Raw genomic sequence first — 19,274 nt, 5'->3', positions numbered from 1 at the left:
GTGTCACTTTAAATAGTGAATGCAAACTTCTGGTTTTAACAGTATGTGTACAATATAATAATCACAGTTATTGGAATAAATACTTAGTAGGATATTATATTCCAAGTGCCAATAATGTATGTTGCCTGCTGGATGGGTTTTCACTTTCTTCAATGGAAATGTAAATTTTTTGTAGCCGAGATGTTAAAGCTCAAACAGTAGTTGGGACACTGATGAAGAAAAATAACGAACATAAACATGGAAAAATCATCATCATTGCATTATTCAACAACACTATTATTACTACATGTTTTTATCATATTGTGCTGTCTTAAAATCAACCCATGACTTATCACAATCTATGATTTATTACCTCACAGCATATGTTTCAAAGGCTCATTCAGCTTTAATTTGACTAAAAAATTACATGTAAATTTACAGTGTAGGCCACCATGTCATCAATGGCTGTGGACAGAGTGAAGATTTTCCCCTCAGAACCTTCAACGTGGATGTGCGGATCCGCTTTTAAAAATGCTTCTGTGATCCTGTGGATGTAGATCAAACTTATGAGCACCTGCCCTTTTTGCTCCTTGCCCCAAAGTGCCCTTTTGGTCAATTTTTTTTTTTGTATAATTATTTCCTAAGCCCTTTTCTGACACATAAAACCATGTGCTAAAATTCTTTGCTTTTTTGTACAACATAAGCCCTCCGGTCACCTTGTTACCTTTGACCTTTTGCCTGTGACGCATGACGCAATTGCTTCTCGCGCAGTGAGATAACGTGGCTAACTGGAGCTCAATGTAGCAAATGTTCCAGATCACAAAACAGTTTTTGGTGAATTATAAAAAAAGAAAAAGGTGAATAAAGTGGATTAACTTGCTACTTGTCAGATGACAGAAAACGCTGAAGTATCGTTTCTGTCATGTTGGGACTAGCTTTCGAACCCACATGCAAGAACACAATCAGAAGAGACGAATAAAAGTACAATGATGGTTTATTGAGAACAGGAAGCAGGGAGTGAATACTGGAACGGAGGACCGGGTCATCTTACTGTCAACAAGACACAAGATTAGAAGGTGATCGATAAAAGTTTTCCAGGAAATAGTCAGGGAGTGCTTACTTGGTAGGTAGGTGATGAGTATAGAGTGGAGCGTTGGCTGTGAACTCGTTGTAGAGCGGTCAGGTTAATATGCGCTTGAGAGGGCGGTTTAGAGCTTGGTCCAGCCGTAATTGTTCTCCGGTTGGGTTCGGGCATTGGTCTCCAGACCTGGAGCGTCCCGAAGGGGAATCCACCGGAGATGGATCGATGGAGGTGGGAGAATTGTTCTCCGGTTGGGTTCGGGCGTGGGTCTCCAAACCCGGAACGTCCCGAAGAGGAAACCACCGGAGATGGATCAACGAAGGGGGGAAGATGCACACACGAGGAGTGGCATCTGGCCGGTAACACCGACAGCGTCGAGGGAGGACCGTTCTGGGCTCTGAGGACCGTTAGCTAGCTAACGACTTAGCTAGCAGCTAAGTCGTTAGCAAAGCTAGATGACTAAAAAGCTTCTCTCCTGTATCGTTAATGATGTCAGTCGTTCTTTAGTATTTATTATGCAATAGGGGCACATCGCCTGTCCAAAACCGATCATCTCCATAATGGATATATGTCCGATCTTCTAATTTCCTTTGCTGCATGATGTACATTTCATTTATTCTAGCGTTAGATAAATGTATCTTAAAGGAGAATAACACTTAAATAAAAGTTCAACAAGGATATTCATTTAGAATTAAAAATAACTCACCCTGAATTACCATGATAGATATAATGAATGTAATAAAAGTGTGCAATTAATGAAGGGGAAAAAACTCAATCCAGACTTTAAGTTTAGGGTCTGGTTCGCAGAGTATGAAGTTAAATTTGTTTCCCAATTATTCAATGAAAAAAACAACTAACCTCAGTTACGTAAAATAAAATTGTAATCAACACTTTTGGAATTGTAATGATTCCTTTTAAAAAAAAGTTTTGTTTAAAAGACGTTTTTAAATTAAACAACTCATTTTTACCTAACAAACATTTATTTGCACACATCAGAAATCTTTTGTTGTGTTGTGAAAACTCTGTAGGCTTTTCTCACGGTGACATTCATTAGCAATTCAATTTTTGCTTTTGTTTTTTTCGTTTTTTTTTGCAGTTCCATGTTAAAGTTTGATGCAGCTCTGCTTTCCTGAATGGACCATCTTCATCTCCACTACAAGTGTAGCAGACAAGCAGCTCTTTTTATATAGATTACAGTCACTAAAAGGTTGCATTGTGCCCTTGTTTATATTTTTAATAGTGTAATTATGTAAAGACAAAATATGTCTGGTGGTCCAGCTCTGATTTACATATCTTGCTAAATTGCGGGTTTAAATATTGCAATACTTTCCTATAACAAAATAGACCTGCAGAAAGAAATTACTAATAAAATATCTTACATATGCATAGTGTTATGCTCTATATAGAGATGTTCGTTAGCTTTGATTGTATATGTCACATTTTTGTAATTTATCATTGTTTATTAAACTCTGAAAGCTGAGAAGCTGTTAATATTCTGTCCTAGAATGCGGTTAGATGTGCCCTTTTTTTTGTTGTTGAGCACCTGCCCCTTTAGTGGTCTCTGCACGGCCCTGGTTCCTTTTATTGTCTTTAGAATGGCCTTTGTATGGTCACTATGGAGAAGGAAAAAACAAATGAGTTCATCATTGGTAAATATTGGTTTAGGAGGCTGAAACATATGCTTTATGATTCAGGTGTGGTTATTTATAATGACATCAATCCCTCTTCAACAAACACACTTGAAAATCCACATCAGTCCAAACACCTGTGGTATTACCCTTTTACTGTAAACATGTCCTGAAACTCAGTGGCGCAACTACACATTATTCAGGTGGATGCGAAAACATAAATCGGCGCCCCCCCCCCCCAGGGAAGGTACGTCAGGGTGAAGGAACGTAGAAAACAAAAGCTCTCTCCTCCTTCACTTTAACCTAATAAAAACTTGTTCAAACTACTTCTGGTCAGAATAAAAATTTAAACAATAAAATTAAAAGAATAAAACTAATACTTTAAGTCTAAATTTGTCAGCTGTACAAATGATTTTCACATTAGCAATATACAGTATTTACTTGACTCTTGAGTTATTTAGTGTGTGGAAGATCAATGACACTTCTACAGCTGAGCTCTGGTAAAACCTGTTAGATGTAACCAAAAAAACAAATGTGGAGCACAACGGTGTTGAAAAAAATGAAACACAATGTGACATCTCACAATTTATTTAAAACAAGTTAATTAAAATGATTACATTCTCACCACTTATGAGACAATTTTACACATTAAAGTTCAGATTGAATGGCACTACTACACATTTAGTCAAGAATAATATTTTATTTAAATGATGCCCAAAGACATATTTGCAATGTCAACAGACCTGGAAGGTGATGACAACTAACGTAATTTACCAAAACTAATTGAGTATGAATAAAACTAATAATACCCTTAAACCAAACGCCCAAAAAGAACAAAAGAATCACAAATGACAAATCAAATATTTGAATAAAGTTTAAAATGTATCTTTTTCACTGTATTTCTTGATATGTGAATATTGTCTATGTTAATCAAAACCTTCACCTTTAAGGAAAAAAAAAATCCATACAAGATTAACTTTCAAACCTCTTTAAATGCAAAAACAGTCTGTTCGCACTTTTACAAACCCATTTAAATTTGTGCATGGTTATACTTATTGACAAGAATAAAGAGTAAAATGCATTTCTTTCTAGTTCTGTGGTTATGCCAACCTGGTTTCAGAGGTTTCAGAACAGGTGCCATGATTACTTCCTCAAAAACAGAGTAGACAGATATTGCAAGTTGTGTGAGTGAACAGTGTACATAATAAATGAAAATGCATAAATTGTGACATAAAAAGTAAAATACACTGCAGTAAAAGTTAATTCTGACTGTTGTAAAACCAAAATAACTACATCACTGGTTTTACTTTTGTGGAATCACTTCTTACAGAAAGTGGTGGTGCAAGAACATTAATTAATATAGAGTTATATATGTTATACTGTATGATTATAGACTTTACATGTAAACCCAAACCGATATTTACATTGTGGAATAAACTCAAATTTAGAGGGTCAGTAAATCAAATTCAAGAAGATAAACTAATATTTTTTACATACTATTTAAAAAAACATTTAAAAGTTATAAATCATAGCAAACTAAAAATAGTCTACCGTATTTGGCTAATTACAGCCAGGGGCGTGGTATAGGAGGGAAAAGTGATGACAATTCTAGGGGCCCTGACCAACAGGGGGCCCTCCACAATTGATTTATTTATTTATTGTTCATAAAAATAAAAAAAATATCAGGGCCCTGTCAATTACAAAATAATCATATTGTATTTTTGAGGATTGTTTTTAGCAGTACCAGACCAAAAAACTCCCTTAGCCCCCCTCCCGGGCATGAAATGGAGCACTTGAGAGTGACGCTGTTTAGCAGCAAACAGTAGGAAACAAGAATCACTGTAGCAGTTACCATGCTGATAAGAAAAGTTAGAAAATAAAAAAAATAGAGGGAGTGAGAGAAAAAGGCAAGAGTGTTAATTTATAACCCAGTTTTTCTCTAAGAGAGGTGAATGGACTGTGTGAGATCATCAACCATTTAGCGTAGTTAGCTTAGCTACAAACTACTGTTTGCCTCCATTTTACTAGCATTTAATGAATTAAGGAAAGAAATACCTAGACATTCATATATTTAACTTGTCCCTTGTGCCTTTTACCACTTAACAACAGATGAGTCAGACAGCAGCAGCTCTAACCCACGTCCCTCCTGACGTGGGTTTAATTTCACCTGAGTGAAATTAAAACTGCAGTATGTAACTTTTATAAAAAATATATTTTTTTCCACATATTTGTTAAAACTATCATTATGTTGTGACAGTATGATATGAGAGATAATCTGTGAAAAATCTATTTCCTCTGATTTCTCCCAGTGCTAGAAACAACCAGTCAGTGGCAGGAGACTTTTAGTGCTGTCAATCACAATATGACAGTAATATGGTATATGGCTCATCATTCCTCCTCTTTGCTCTGTGCTATTCTGTAGCTAGCATAGCCTGTTGTAAATGCTTAGGCTAGTAATCATAGCCTCCAATGACGGTAGATAAACGATTTTCCTGTAACAATAAGTTATTTCTACACCATTAGCACATTTAGCAGTGAGTGAATAAAGTTGATTGACAGTGCTAAGAGCGTCCTACTGGTTCTGATTGGCTGTTTTGGTCAGAACGGTGCATTACTTTAGCTAACAATAGTAGTTCAGGAAGGAGGTGGAGGAGATTGATTGTTTTCACAGATTATCTGTCTCATAACAAACTGCTACGACATCGTGACAGCTTTAACAAATATGGAGAAAACATTTTCTATTAAAGTTACATACTACAGCTTGAATAAAATACAACTATATAACATTTTTTGAGAAGCCTGGATTGCTTCATGTATATTTTGCATGTTGCCTATGACTTGCTCATGGGGACACATTTCAGTATCTAAAACTAACTGAAAAAATTTAAGCAACCTACTTGCATACTGTATGCAGATTGTATGCAGACTGTGTGCATACTGAATTTTACTCTTGCATGTAAAATTCACGAGCAGTAAATATTGTACTAGTCATCAGTATTGGACCAAAGAAAACAAGGCCGTTGCAAGCCTTTGAAATTGTGACGCTTTTGGTGGGTCAGACAGACTTAAGAAATTGCAACAGCAGGTGTGTGAGGGGGGACCCAATAAAATTTTTTTTGTCAGGGGGCCCAAGATTCCTGGCAGCACCCCTGATTACAGCCTACAGAAATACCTCAGGCTTGACGTGGTTTTGCAGGGTCAAATGTGTTAAAGAGCTCTCTGTCAGCCTCCAGATCCTCTTTATTTGTTCTCTTTGTGTAAATTCTACACTTCTTCTCTTCAAAGTGCTCTGGAAGAAGTAGAGATACCTGAAAGAGATATAAGCAGCACATGGCAAGTTGTATTGAACCATAAATTACAAACACTTGTGAAAATCAGGCACATGCAGAGGGGGGTGCTTGAGCACCTGGCCCTTTTGCTCCTTGCCCACAAGTGCCCTTTTGGTCAAATTGCTATTGCTATTATTATTTCCTAAGACCTCTTCTAACACATAATAACATGTACTAAAATTGTTTGTTTTTTGTTGGATTTTTTTTTTGTACAACATAATAAGCCGGTCACCTTGTTACCTTTGATCTTTTACCCGTAACGCATGACGCAGTTGCCTCTCGCACAGTGAGATAAAGCGGCTAACTGCTCAATTTTGCGAATGTTCCAGATTACAGAACAGTTTTTGGTGAATTAAAAAAAACATTTTTGGTGAATAAAGTGGAGTAGACTTGCTACTTCTCACATGACGGAAAACTATGAGGGGCCGTTTAGGACAAAATCTATGTTTTGTCTCTCACACACTACAAGAAACTCACGCACACTCAAAAAAACATCACGCACACTCTAAAAAACATCACGCACACTCTAAAAAACATCACGCACACTCAAAAAATACTCAAATTGCGTATACATACTACTAAAATGTCTCACACGCACACACATTTTATCTTTCTCGCTCACATACTAACATGTCGCACACACACACAAAAGCTATATTTCTCGCTCACATACACACTACTAACATGTCGCACACACACACACAAAAGCTATATTTCTCGCTCACATACACACTACTAACATGTCGCACACACACACAAAAGCTATATTTCTCGCTCACATACACACTACTAACATGTCGCACACACACACACAAAAGCTATATTTCTCGCTCACATACACACTACTAACATGTCGCACACACACACAAAAGCTATATTTCTCGCTCACATACACACTACTAACATGTCGCACACACACACAAAAGCTATCTTTCTCGCACACACACTGTACTAACATGTCGCGCACACAAACAAATGCTATCTTTCTCGCACACATACATGGTACTAACTCGCACACACACACAAACGCTATCTTTCTCGCACACATACACGGTACTAACTCGCACACACACACAAACGCTATCTTTCTCGCACACATACACTACTAACTTGCACACGCACACAAATGCTATCTTTCTCGCACACGTACATAAATGCTACCTTTCTCGCACACATACACTGTACTAACAACTCGCACACAAATGTTTCTCTCACATACACAAGACTAAAGTTGCGCGCACACACTCACACACACACACTCGTTTTATGTATGTGTGAGAGCGAGACTCTTTTTGAATGTGAGAGCGAGACTCTTTTGAATGTGTGAGAGCGAGACTCGTTTTTTGAATGTGAGAGCGAGACTTTTTTTGAATGTGTGAGAATTGTCACGGAAGAGGCGGGGCATAATTTTTTGATCAACTGCGCATGCGTTGATCCTAAACTATAAGCTTCGATTGTTGACTCACTGTATGTTCTATTACTTAGTATATTTGTGCTTTTAAATATATATAGAACTTTAAACTTTCTTGTAACTTAAATGTACTATAGAATTAAATAAATCTGATTGATTGATTGATTAGAAATAGCAAAATTGCTGTAGTACAATCTGTCTACTGGGTGCCAGCATTACAGGAATTATTAACCGGCGCCAACTAGTGCCGAAGAAGAAAGAGTCTGCTATATCGAACATGGCTAACTCTAGTTCAAAACGAGGCGGTATTGGACCGCAGTGAAGTTAGTTTTAAGTTGGATATTCGATATTCGAGCTCCGGGGAGTAGGGGCGTTTAGCACAAGGTTGATCCGATTTATGAACGCTAATGTCGGCCGGGGGTTCTCCACAACTCCCGGCCGCAGCGCACCAAGGTTTAAGCTTATAGTTTTAGGATCAACGCATGCGCAGTTGATCAAAAAATTATGCCCCGCCTCTTCCGTGACAATTCTCACACATTCAAAAAAAGTCTCGCTCTCACATTCAAAAAACGAGTCTCGCTCTCACACATTCAAAAAAGAGTCTAGCTCTCACACATACATAAAAAGAGTGTGTGTGAGTGTGTGCACGCAACTTTAGTCTTGTGTATGTGAGAGAAACATTTGTGAGCGTGTGCGAGTTGTTAGTACAGTGTATGTGTGCGAGAAAGAGCATTTATGTGCGTGTGCGAGAAAGACAGCATTTGTGTGCGTGTGCGAGAAAGATAGCATTCGTGTGCGTGTGCAAGTTAGTACCGTGTATGTGCGAGAAAGATAGCGTTTGTGTGTGTGTGCGAGTTAGTACCGTGTATGTGTGCGAGAAAGATAGCATTTGTGTGTGTGTGCGACATGTTAGTACAATGTGTGTGCGAGAAAGATAGCTTTTGTGTGTGTGCGACATGTTAGTAGTGTGTATGTGAGCGAGAAATATAGCTTTTGTGTGTGTGTGCGACATGTTAGTAGTGTGTATGTGAGCCAGAAATATAGCTTTTGTGTGTGTATGCGAGTTGTTAGTAGTGTGTATGTGAGCGAGAAATATAGCTTTTGTGTGTGTGCGACATGTTAGTAGTGTGTATGTGAGCGAGAAATATAGCTTTTGTGTGTGTGTGTGCGACATGTTAGTGTGTATGTGAGCGAGAAATATAGCTTTTGTGTGTGTGTGCGACATGTTAGTAGTGTGTATGTGAGCGAGAAATATAGCTTTTGTGTGTGTGTGCGACATGTTAGTAGTGTGTATGTGAGCGAGAAATATAGCTTTTGTGTGTGTGTGCGACATGTTAGTAGTGTGTATGTGAGCGAGAAATATAGCTTTTGTGTGTGTGTGCGACATGTTAGTAGTGTGTATGTGAGCGAGAAATATAGCTTTTGTGTGTGTGTGCGACATGTTAGTAGTGTGTATGTGAGCGAGAAATATAGCTTTTGTGTGTGTGTGTGCGACATGTTAGTGTGTATGTGAGCGAGAAATATAGCTTTTGTGTGTGTGTGCGACATGTTAGTAGTGTGTATGTGAGCGAGAAATATAGCTTTTGTGTGCGTATGCGAGTTGTTAGTACAGTGTATGTGTGCGAGAAAGATAAAATGTGTGTGCGTGTGAGACATTTTAGTAGTATGTATACGCAATTTGAGTATTTTTTGAGTGTGCGTGATGTTTTTTTAGAGTGTGCGTGATGTTTTTTTGGAGTGTGCGTGAGTTTCTTGTAGTGTGTGAGAGACTAAACATAGATTTTGTCCTAAACGGCCCCTCATAATAAACTGTTCTTATCTATCGACTCAGTAGTTTTGTCATACAGACATTAGGCTGTTGATGTGCTATTAGCTAGCTGCTAGCTAACGACTTTGCTAGCAAAGCAAGACAACTAAAAATCTTCTTCCCTGTATCTTTAATGATATCAGTCATTCTTCAGTATCGTCACCATCACCATTATGGATATATGTCCAATCTTCTAATTTCCTTTGCTACATAATGTACATTGCATTTATTCTAGGTAAATGTATCTTGAAGGGGAATAACACTTAAATAAAAGTCCAACAAGGATATTCATTTATAATTAAAATTAACTCACCCTGAATTACCATGATAGATAAAATGTATGTAATAAAAGTGTGTCATTAATAAGGGGAAAAAACTCAACCCAGACTTTAAGTTTAGGGTCTGGTTCGCAGAGTATGAAGTAAATTCCCCCCCCCCAAATATAAAAAAAAACAAAAAAAAAACCTCAGTTAAGTAAAATAAAATAGTAATAAAAACCTTTGGAATTGTAATGATTTGTTTCTTTGAACAAAAAATTTAGTTTAAAAAACTTTTTTTAAAATTAAATAACAAATTTTTCTCTCGTGAACTTAAAAAGTTATTTGCCAAACATGAACTTTTATTTGCACACATCAGAAATCTTTTGTTTTGATTTTGGGCCCTGCCCACAATATCATGTGAGAATCACAAGCAAAACTTTGAGTCACAAACAAAAACTTAGAATAGCAAGAAAATATTTCTGACAAGCGCAAGTAAGTTTGTTTTACAAATAAGTTTTTCACTTCATTTGCACTGCAAGTATAGCAAACAGGCAGCTCTTTTTTTATAGATTACAGTCCACTAAAGGGTTATATTGTGCCTTTGTTTATATTTTTAATAGTGTAATTCTGTAAAGACAAAATATATCTGGTGGTCTAAGCTCTGATTTACATATCTTGCTAAATTGCAGGTTTGAATAGTGCAATACTTTCCTATAACAAAATAGACCTGCAGAAAGAAATTACTAATAAAATATCTTACATATGCATAGTTGTATGCTCTATAGAGATTTTCCTTAGCTTTGATTGTATATCTCACAATTTTGTAATTTATCATTGTTTATTAAACTCTGAAAGCTGTGTGGCTTTGTTAATATTCTGTCCTAGAATGCGGTTAAATGTGCCCTTTTTTTGTTTTTGAGCACCTGCCCCTTTAGTGGTCTCTGCACGGCTCTGAGTGAAATTCAAATGATCTCATTTCAGAAGAACACAAGTGACAGAAATGAGCAAATCCAGAATATAAAAGAATTCTATTTCATTCTCACCTCAGCTTTGTCGATAGGCCCGGCCTCATCTGGGTTTTGCTTTTTGTAGAACCTCACACGTTTTATGGGGTCTTCTGTCTTCATTCCATAGTTATACTCGACTAACTAAATAATAAATAATGTGAGGTTACAAATATTTCAGAGATTAAATTGCAAATTTCAAAGTTAATTGTCTCAGTGAAAAAAAAAAGATCCTATCTGCATTAAAACTCACTTCCACTACATAATCGTCTGGGTTTCCCCGTCCGAGATGTGTCTTCCATTCATCCTAAACAGAAATCTCATAAAATGTTACAACTTCCAGATTTTTACTTAAAAATCAAACAATATAATTACAGTGTTACTGATTACGTTTGAAATGTACGAAGTGACAGATTTACAATTAAACAACAATACTTTAATATTCGCCTCAGGTTGTTGTGTAAATTCTCCCAGACACACGTAGAGCTTTCTTTGCATTATCCTTGCCAGTATTTCTCTTGCCTCCCAAAGCTCCTCAGAGGAGGAGTTCAATATCTGATCAAATACAGTATCTAAAAGGCAAACAGAAAAACACAAAATTGTTCAAAACAAAGAAATAGTTTTAAAATCCTCTAAAAATTCAGACTGTGTTTAAACATACATAAAAAAAACACAAGAGAAAATTTTTATATTTTTTTTCTCTACTTTCATACAGAAAAAGTATAATTTGAACAGCTGTCCATAAAAACATTCCTATATACTCACAACTCTGACATTTCCTTCAATCTATGTCCCAGTCACCACATTAATTTAAAATACTCATATAAAAGTCTGATCACCAAAATCGATAACAAAATGTTGGGAGGTTTCAAAACCTCACTTTGTGCTGGTATCCAGGAAAAGGGACATCTGAATGGAAGAAAAACTCAGATCTTTCTATGTTAGAAATGCAATGTTACTTTGTGCTAATTATTCTTTGTTGTAAATTAAAATAGTCTGTAACAATGCTGCCTTGCATCTATTTGAATGCAAGATCTCTACTGTGTCGCAGAGATGAAGCCACTTGAAATGATGTTTTCTGCACATACCAGGCTAAGTGAAATTTTGGAAGGAGTTTTTAGTTACACCACTAACAAGGCTAATGACATGAGACTGTTAAATCTTTGCTTGCTCTATTTGGTGCTGTGCACAAGAAAGGTAAGTCTACTCATCTTGAAAACCATTGTGTGCTGAACTGATTGAACTTCAGTGAAGTCAGTTTTAAATCTTCATGGATTGAGAAAATGCTGATTGAGATAGAAGGAACTGCTCAAAAATCAATATTAATGTTATGATCTGTAATTAAGTACTGAGAAGCCTTTTTATAGAATACATCTTTTTTAAGGTTATTTGATTAATTCAATTTCTTGGAAAGACACTCTTTACTTCAACATATCACTAAAGTAAAAATATCTTGAAGTAGTGCTAGTGTATCTTGTGTACAAGGTAGAGTAGCATGCAGGGTTTTGTAGAAAGAAAATAAGGGTGGGGGGAATCTAGATTAATATACTTCTGATTATGTTATAATTACTTTAAGTGTTTTAAGTTTCTGTTAAAAAATGGTATTAAAATAAGTACTGAATAAACTATAAGTATTAAGTTATGAGTGCTAATGCCAGTTTTACCCAAATGAACCTTGTGGATGCAAACTGTATAGCTTTATTTTTTATTTCTGTCCCTTTGATTTTGCACAGTTAAAATAAAAAATACTGTTTATATTGGCCTTAAAATCCACATTTAATCAAACTAACATACTCTTATGTTTTTCTATATTGTTGTGTAAGTTTACACACCAGTCAGCTTAGTATATGCCACCATGTCATTAATAGCTGTGGAGAGTGTGAACTTCCCATCCTTGCCTTCGAGCTTCATGTACTTATCTGCTTTCAGAAAAGCATCTCTGATCCTGAAGGAAAAACCCAGTTTGTAATGGTGAGAAAACATTCCATGAAATAGAAGGTAGTAAAACAGAAACAGCTACCAACTCCAGCAATGTCATGGGCTGCTTACATCCACTCTACGCTGTTGGCCACTTTGTGCTGGTAGGCTCTTTTGTGCAAAGAGAACCTTGTGTAGAACATGTTGTACAGATTGAACACCTCCTGTTAACAATAATGACAACATGTAATGGCAAATATTGTAATTTTGAATCTTAATGTTGATAAGAAGGAAAAAGAATTGGTAACACTTTATTTGAAGGGGTGTGCATAAGAATGACATGACCCCGTCATAAACATGATATAACATCTGTCATGAACATAAAGAAGTCTTTATGAATGTTTATGACAGTTGTCATAAAGTGTCATTTGGTAAATAATGACACTTTTAATGCAAAGTTGCTCGAAAAGTTGCATTAAAAGTCAATTAAAAGTACCTATTTTGCATTAAATTGTCATTATTTTAAAAAAATCATGCAAAGTTGGTGCTTTTAATGGACCTTTAATGCAGCTTTTAGAGCAACTTTGCATTAAAAGTGTCATTATTTACCGAATGACACTTTATGACAACTGTCATAAACATTCATAAAGACTTCTTTATGTTCATGACAGATGTTATATTATGTTTATGACAGGGTCATGTCAGTCTTATGCACACCCTTTCAAATAAAGTGTTGCCAATTAATTAAACAAATCAAACCTTTTCTCTGTAACAGATCTGCATCATCCCATCGACTTCACACACTCTGGCAAATTTAATCAGGCGGCGGCAGTCAAAGTTGTTCTGCATACCCAGGTGATGGCAGTCCCTGACATGGCAATAGAAAAAAAAAGTTTAAAAATGTATGGAATTTAAGACAAGATTGAAATTTTGGGAGGAGAAATAAATCCAAAAAGTCACCTAGCAAAATAATCCCACTTATCGACATCAATCTTGTTCCTTGTGTTGGACACAACTTCATAGAGGAAGGCCTTCTCTCTGGGACGGCCATGGTGCGGCCACTGTTTTAGACAAGAACTAATTTTTAAAGTTATATTTTCTGATTCCACAGAAAGAAAGAGTAAGAAAAGAAATACAAAAGTACACTAATGTTTTTGATACAATGTGGTGATTTTATACATTATAGTTAATCCCTTCTATTTTTTTCTTTATTTAACCTTTATTTTTCCAGATATACTACTTTGATGATGACTTTTCACTTCACTTGTAAAGAAGTACTTTCTCCAATTTACATGATTTTCTATAACAATGCTTGAAAGTTTATCGCATTCAAAGATGGCGATGATAAGATGGTGGCAGTGCAACACATTATATCAGACTAACAAAGACCTGATAGCACATTTAGCACAGTTGAAGATTATACTCGTATATTTCAAAAGCTGAACAGGTGGTACCTCAGTAATATTTTCAACTTCTGGAGGATCGATCAGCTCTTTTATAAAGGGAAGGTCCTCCTGAGGTACCAGGCCGTGGTGCTCCATGATTCTTATCAAGCCATTTTCTTTCACCAGATGGTCAAACATGTCTTGAGATGCCTTCTCATGCTGCAAGATACATAAAATGTGTTATTCTAAGTAGAGACAGTCACATTTAAAAAATAGAAACATGTATTCTGAATAAATGAGAATTAGCCTAAGTTTAAAGCAGCCGTAAGCAACTTTTACAAAAATGTTTTTCTTTTTTCCCACATATTTCTTAAAACTGTCACTATATCATGATAATATACTGAGCACCTCCCAGTGCTAGCACAAGCACAGCTCCTGGTCCAAAACAACCAATCAGAGCCAGAAGGAGTGTGTTAGCACTGTCCATCATCCTTGTGTACACACTGCTAAATGTGCTAATGGCAGAGAAACAACTTACCAGTCCATTTATCCAAGATCATTTGTGGACATTCTAAGTAACCTGACATTCACAACAAGCTCTGCTATCAGGAAGCAGTGATGTAGCACAGAGCAAGGAGAGAGTGGGGGTATAAGTGACATACCCACATGAGGGCAATTTACAGCGCCAAAACCCTCCCCCTGGCTCTGATTGGTTATTTCTAACTAGCACTGGGAAGAGGAAGAACGTGATTCTTTTCACAGATCATCTGTTTCATACCATTTCATGCCATGTCACAGCTTTATCAAATGTGTAAGAAACTTTCTTTTCAATAAAAGTTACTGCTACAATAATTAGACACAACAGGACCCTGTAAATATTTGCCATATCTTTAAATTTAGGCAAATATTCTGGTTCTGATCAGACTTATTTTCACAAGGATCTTTTATAAATTAAATAAGTAATCTTTGTGGAGATCCTGTTGGGATTTTTCAGCAGGACTTGGCATCTGTCCCTACTACTAAGCTACCAAAGCTGTTTTTAAGACCTTGGCGTTCCAATGTTTGAGCAGTAAATTTGCCTGACCTGAAGTCCATGGAGAATCTATGGAGTATTGTCAGGAGGAAGATGAGTGACACTAAAACCAACGATGCAGATGCACTGAAGGCTGCTATCTAAACCTCTACCGAGGTTTTGATTACACCTCTGTAGAATTTCAGGCTGATCAACAGCATTCATGCAAAATACAATTTTTAATGATTGTATGTAAATTTACATTTACATTTCTGAGACACTGAATTAGTTTTCATTATATGAAAGGTATAATCATAACGATGACTAGAAATGAAGGGTGGAATAGTCTACTCCAACTTGTGTAATGAATACACAAATATGACTTTCACTTTCTGAAATGATGGACACACAATATTGTTCTCTTTAAGGATATGCAAATTTTCTTGACAAGTACCTGTATTTCATTGCATCAGTTTTATTTAGCCTGTTAAGATACCAGCAGGGACAGCACTGAATATATTTTTGTTAATCCAGTTGTCAAAAGGACTAGTTTAAGCCTTAAACCAGTCATAGTCTTACAAACTAGGTAGTCAACTTCAAATCTTGTCATCTTTAAAGCTGGTCAAAAAATAACTGTCATATTCTAACTCCAATTCAAAGAGTGGAGGAAAAATGTAAGCTTTCTTATTCTCAAATCAGTCTGAAAAAATAAATAAGGTAGCAATTCAGTAAGAATAAAAATAATTTCTTACGCTCCATTTCCCACGCTTATATTTAGGACGTGCTTCAGGTATAAACATTATATCAAACATGTGGGAAAATGGTCCATGTCCTAGAAACAGAGGAGAAGAGTGAAAGAGTTTAAATTCTGACTCAGAATTAGTATCAAATATCTGAAATTGATCTCTTTCATTCTGGAAATCAGTGATCTACATGTCCATTTTTATCCTACAAAGAATATGTTTAAAGCTCAGTTTTGGTTTTGATCAAGTGAAGTTTCTACTTGTACACAGATTCAGCAGCAAATAATTCCCATGAGAAAAACCTGCAAATTATTTTATAGATGATTTTTTTTGCAAAGTCAAAAGACTTAATCCCCTCACTGTTGAAAAATGGCCATGTATTTTATTTTCTGCCGATTTGAAGGGCAGAACTTCGACTCGGCGGGAAGTTTAATGTTTTAGATTGTTTATTCAACGTTGCATGACTGTGTTTTTGTAAAGCACTTTGAAATGCCTTGCTGCTGAAATGTGCTATACAAATAAAATTTGATTGATTGATTTTCAAACATGAATGCAGATTTTATCCAAATTATTCATTTATTATCTATACTGGTTTCAAAATAGATGCCAGAAGTAGAATACTGCATCTACCAGACCCTATAATGCAAAATGACAATAGTCAAAAGGAGGAATAAAAATGGATTCATTTCATGGGAAAATGTATCAATTTTTGTCTGTACCTCATTAAAGGCAACTTTGTAATGCTTAGCTAAAGCAGTGAAAATACATCTGTTGCTAGTTTCTCAGTGTATTGTGAAACTGTCTTTTTGGGGAACACCTCACCCAGGTCATGGCAAAGTCCAGCAATCTGCACACAAAGGACGTCCCTCTTATCAATTCCAAGATTTAGCTGATTCCCTTTGAGAGACTGAAGAAGTTCTCCAGCCAAGTGCGCCACCCTGTACCAGAACAGCAACAACAAAAAGATCTCGTACAAGATAAATTTAAAAAATGAACTGATGTGAACTTTCAACAGATAACTAATGTTGGCTCTAAACTACCACAGTGATTAGACATTTATAAAGTTATTTTGAAAAGCACAGATATATTTTTGTAAGACATTGTGTAAATATTTCTCTCTTAAAGGCTTTAAGTTAAAGCCATTACCTTAAGTTAATTAACAGCAATTATGTGCAATAAATACAGACATTTACCCAATGCTGTGTTCAAAGCGGTTGTGGGACGCTCCAGGATAAACGTAATATGCTCCGCCAAGCTGCTTGATGTTTCGAAGTCGCTGAAACTGAGGCGTGTCGATGATCTTGACAAGGACTGGGTGCAGCTCGATATTGCCATGGATGGGATCATTGAACACCTAAAAACCAGGTAAAGAATCACATCAATGTCACTAATTTAAGAAAAGGACCAAAATAATTAATATCTGTGTGAAACCAACAGGACACAAACTTGATAACTTTGTCCAAAAAACCCAACTAATGAGAAATGAGATTAATGAGAAATCTTATTTACTCTTCAATAACTCTTAAAAGCACAGAATGTGACAAAGTAGAGTGAAAAGTTATTTTCACCACTTTTGTTGCATAGGAGTTGTGAACACAGAGAGTTATATCTCCCTCTAGTGGACACTAAAGACCCAGGGGCCAAATCCGGCTGGTCACAAGTTTGCACACAGCTGACAATAAATGTTGTGTGCTCAACTACTATTTTATTAATCAAATTAAATCACTTTTTATGCTGTACACTGCCAAACTACATCAGTGTGAAAATATGTTAAATTTAATATTAAGTACTGAGATATTTCTTAATATTTTAACAGTTTATTATTAGGTAATTTCATCAAAGCATTCTTCCACAACTGGCCCTTTGAGGACATTTGTGATTATGATGTGGCAAAAAATTTAAAATGAGTTTTTTACACCTGCTCCAGTTGAAACAGTTTTACCTTAGTTTCTCCTGCCATTGTTTCAGAGGTTTGGCAGGGTCAACGGATGGTCACCAAAACTCTTGAAATGAAGGATGAGATGACTGATGACACGATGCTGTAAAGAAGGAAAATATTAAAACAAAGACACACATTCTAGAGTGAAACAGGTAACATAGCATTTATTAATATCCTTTCTTTGGACATGACCACTTTTAAAGCAAATGCCAAACACAATTAATTTGTTTAGTTTTTTTTCTGTTACTCAATGCAATATTACCAGCGCAGCAAGGAAACTTCAGAGTCACCTCAGGATCTTCAGAATCAAAGTGCCAACCTGATTCTATTGCAGTAGCAATTTATATTGACAGCTAGAGTGTATCCTCCTCCAGGGCGGGGTTATGTTCTGATGCCAAAGAGGAAGACATACAAAAGCACTGCCTCCAAATTGCCCTTCGGAGACAATTGACGCGTATCCGAGTCTTTTTTACATGTCTGATTTGGCGCCTCGTAGCAGCAAGACTCCGCCTCCCCCAGTCTCACTTTCTACTGGTGTTTAAAGTGCACGTTAAACTACACAACAGTTTTTTAAATTGTGTTAATAGGCCAAGTAAAACCGGAGTTATGCTTAAATATGTAAACCATATTTGTTTCAATTAGCGAAATCGTAAAACCCGCTCCGTTCCACAGTGAGACGGAGCTCTCTCAACACAAAGAATACAATATAACAGATCCCCTCACTCGAGCTCACGTATTCAACTGATAAGAGTTGACATTTTGTTGCAGATAAACGAAGGACAGTGACGCAAGTAACGGCGCGAAAAAAGTAAAAAAAAAAAAAAAAAAAGTAACGCGGGAACGGAGAACAGAAAAAAGAGAGGCACGTCAACAGATAGTTGTGATATCAGACGATCAGTAAAATCTACCTCGTAATTTGTATTTCGGACATTGTATTTTGTTTTTTCTGTAAAGAATGGTGAGAAGAATGAATGTGGGGCAGGCAGCAAAGCTCTTTTTTGAGCTCTAAGATGAGGGAGACTCGCAGTCTGAGTCTGGAGCAGAGAGCGAGGATTCTGGTGACAATGTAGCGATTCAGTCATTCATATCGGGAAGAGAGAGAGAACATGGGTATCAGGAAGAAGATGAGGTAGGGACAAACGTAGGGACAAACGTAGGGACAAACATAGGGACAAACGTAGGGACAAACATAGGGACAAACAGGGACAAACATAGGGAGAAACAGGGACAAACATAGGGACAAACATAGGGACAAACATAGGGACAAACAGGGACAAACATAGGGAGAAACAGGGACAAACATAGGGACAAACATAGGGACAAACAGGGACAAACATAGGGACAAACAGGGACAAACATAGGGAGAAACAGGGACAAACATAGGGACAAACATAGGGACAAACAGGGACAAACATAGGGACAAACAGGGACAAACATAGGGACAAACAGGGACAAACGTAGCTAAGCGAAGATCGAAACTGAGAAGTAGGCGGCGATGTGCAACTGCGCAGTCTCGATCACCGAGAGGTGGCGCTGCTGAGCCACAGTGATCCCTGGAAGACGGAGGAGGATCCTGACATTGTGCCGGGAGTAAGCAGCAGGTTTCAGCCACGGCGAACACCCGGTGTCCAAATAAACAACCTGTCTTCTCATAGTCCAAAATAACTTTTTTTATTATATTTTGCCACTGACACAGTGAAAACAATTTGCCTCAACACAAACAAAAATGCAGCAAAAAATACTTCAGGGAAAAAGTACAAATGGAATGACATTGAAATG

The 19,274-nt window shown here is 36.7% G+C and overlaps 1 protein-coding gene across 3 annotated transcripts in view; it reads right to left on the bottom strand.

Annotated features, from left to right (window-relative positions):
- Window positions 1-18,719, bottom strand: part of LOC103461373 (deoxynucleoside triphosphate triphosphohydrolase SAMHD1-like) — a 48,038-nt gene extending 29,319 nt beyond the window's left edge. The window contains exons 1-15 of one of the 3 annotated variants that reach the window (XM_081609067.1): window positions 17,758-18,718; window positions 17,499-17,595; window positions 16,750-16,910; window positions 16,379-16,494; window positions 15,566-15,645; window positions 13,871-14,020; window positions 13,377-13,477; window positions 13,176-13,284; window positions 12,549-12,640; window positions 12,332-12,444; window positions 10,935-11,071; window positions 10,753-10,806; window positions 10,539-10,643; window positions 5,861-5,996; window positions 531-2,673 (exon numbers count right to left, since the gene is read on the bottom strand). In XM_081609067.1, the coding sequence (XP_081465193.1) occupies window positions 5,862-5,996; window positions 10,539-10,643; window positions 10,753-10,806; window positions 10,935-11,071; window positions 12,332-12,444; window positions 12,549-12,640; window positions 13,176-13,284; window positions 13,377-13,477; window positions 13,871-14,020; window positions 15,566-15,645; window positions 16,379-16,494; window positions 16,750-16,910; window positions 17,499-17,516 (1,371 nt within the window). In that variant the 5' untranslated portion in view covers window positions 17,517-17,595; window positions 17,758-18,718 and the 3' untranslated portion in view covers window positions 531-2,673; window position 5,861. Of the gene's footprint in view, window positions 1-530; window positions 2,674-3,260; window positions 3,839-5,860; window positions 5,997-10,538; window positions 10,644-10,752; window positions 10,807-10,934; window positions 11,072-12,331; window positions 12,445-12,548; window positions 12,641-13,175; window positions 13,285-13,376; window positions 13,478-13,870; window positions 14,021-15,565; window positions 15,646-16,378; window positions 16,495-16,749; window positions 16,911-17,498; window positions 17,596-17,757 lie in introns of those variants that run through there. The other 2 variants (XM_081609066.1, XM_081609068.1) reach the window with 2 other exon arrangements.
- Window positions 18,720-19,274: the final 555 nt, after the last annotated feature.

The sequence above is a fragment of the Poecilia reticulata genome, chromosome 7 (assembly GCF_904066995.2).
Source record: "Poecilia reticulata chromosome 7, P_reticulata-male-v2, whole genome shotgun sequence".
Taxonomy (NCBI): Eukaryota; Metazoa; Chordata; class Actinopteri; order Cyprinodontiformes; family Poeciliidae; genus Poecilia; species Poecilia reticulata.
This window is presented reverse-complemented; position numbering and strand designations above follow the sequence as displayed.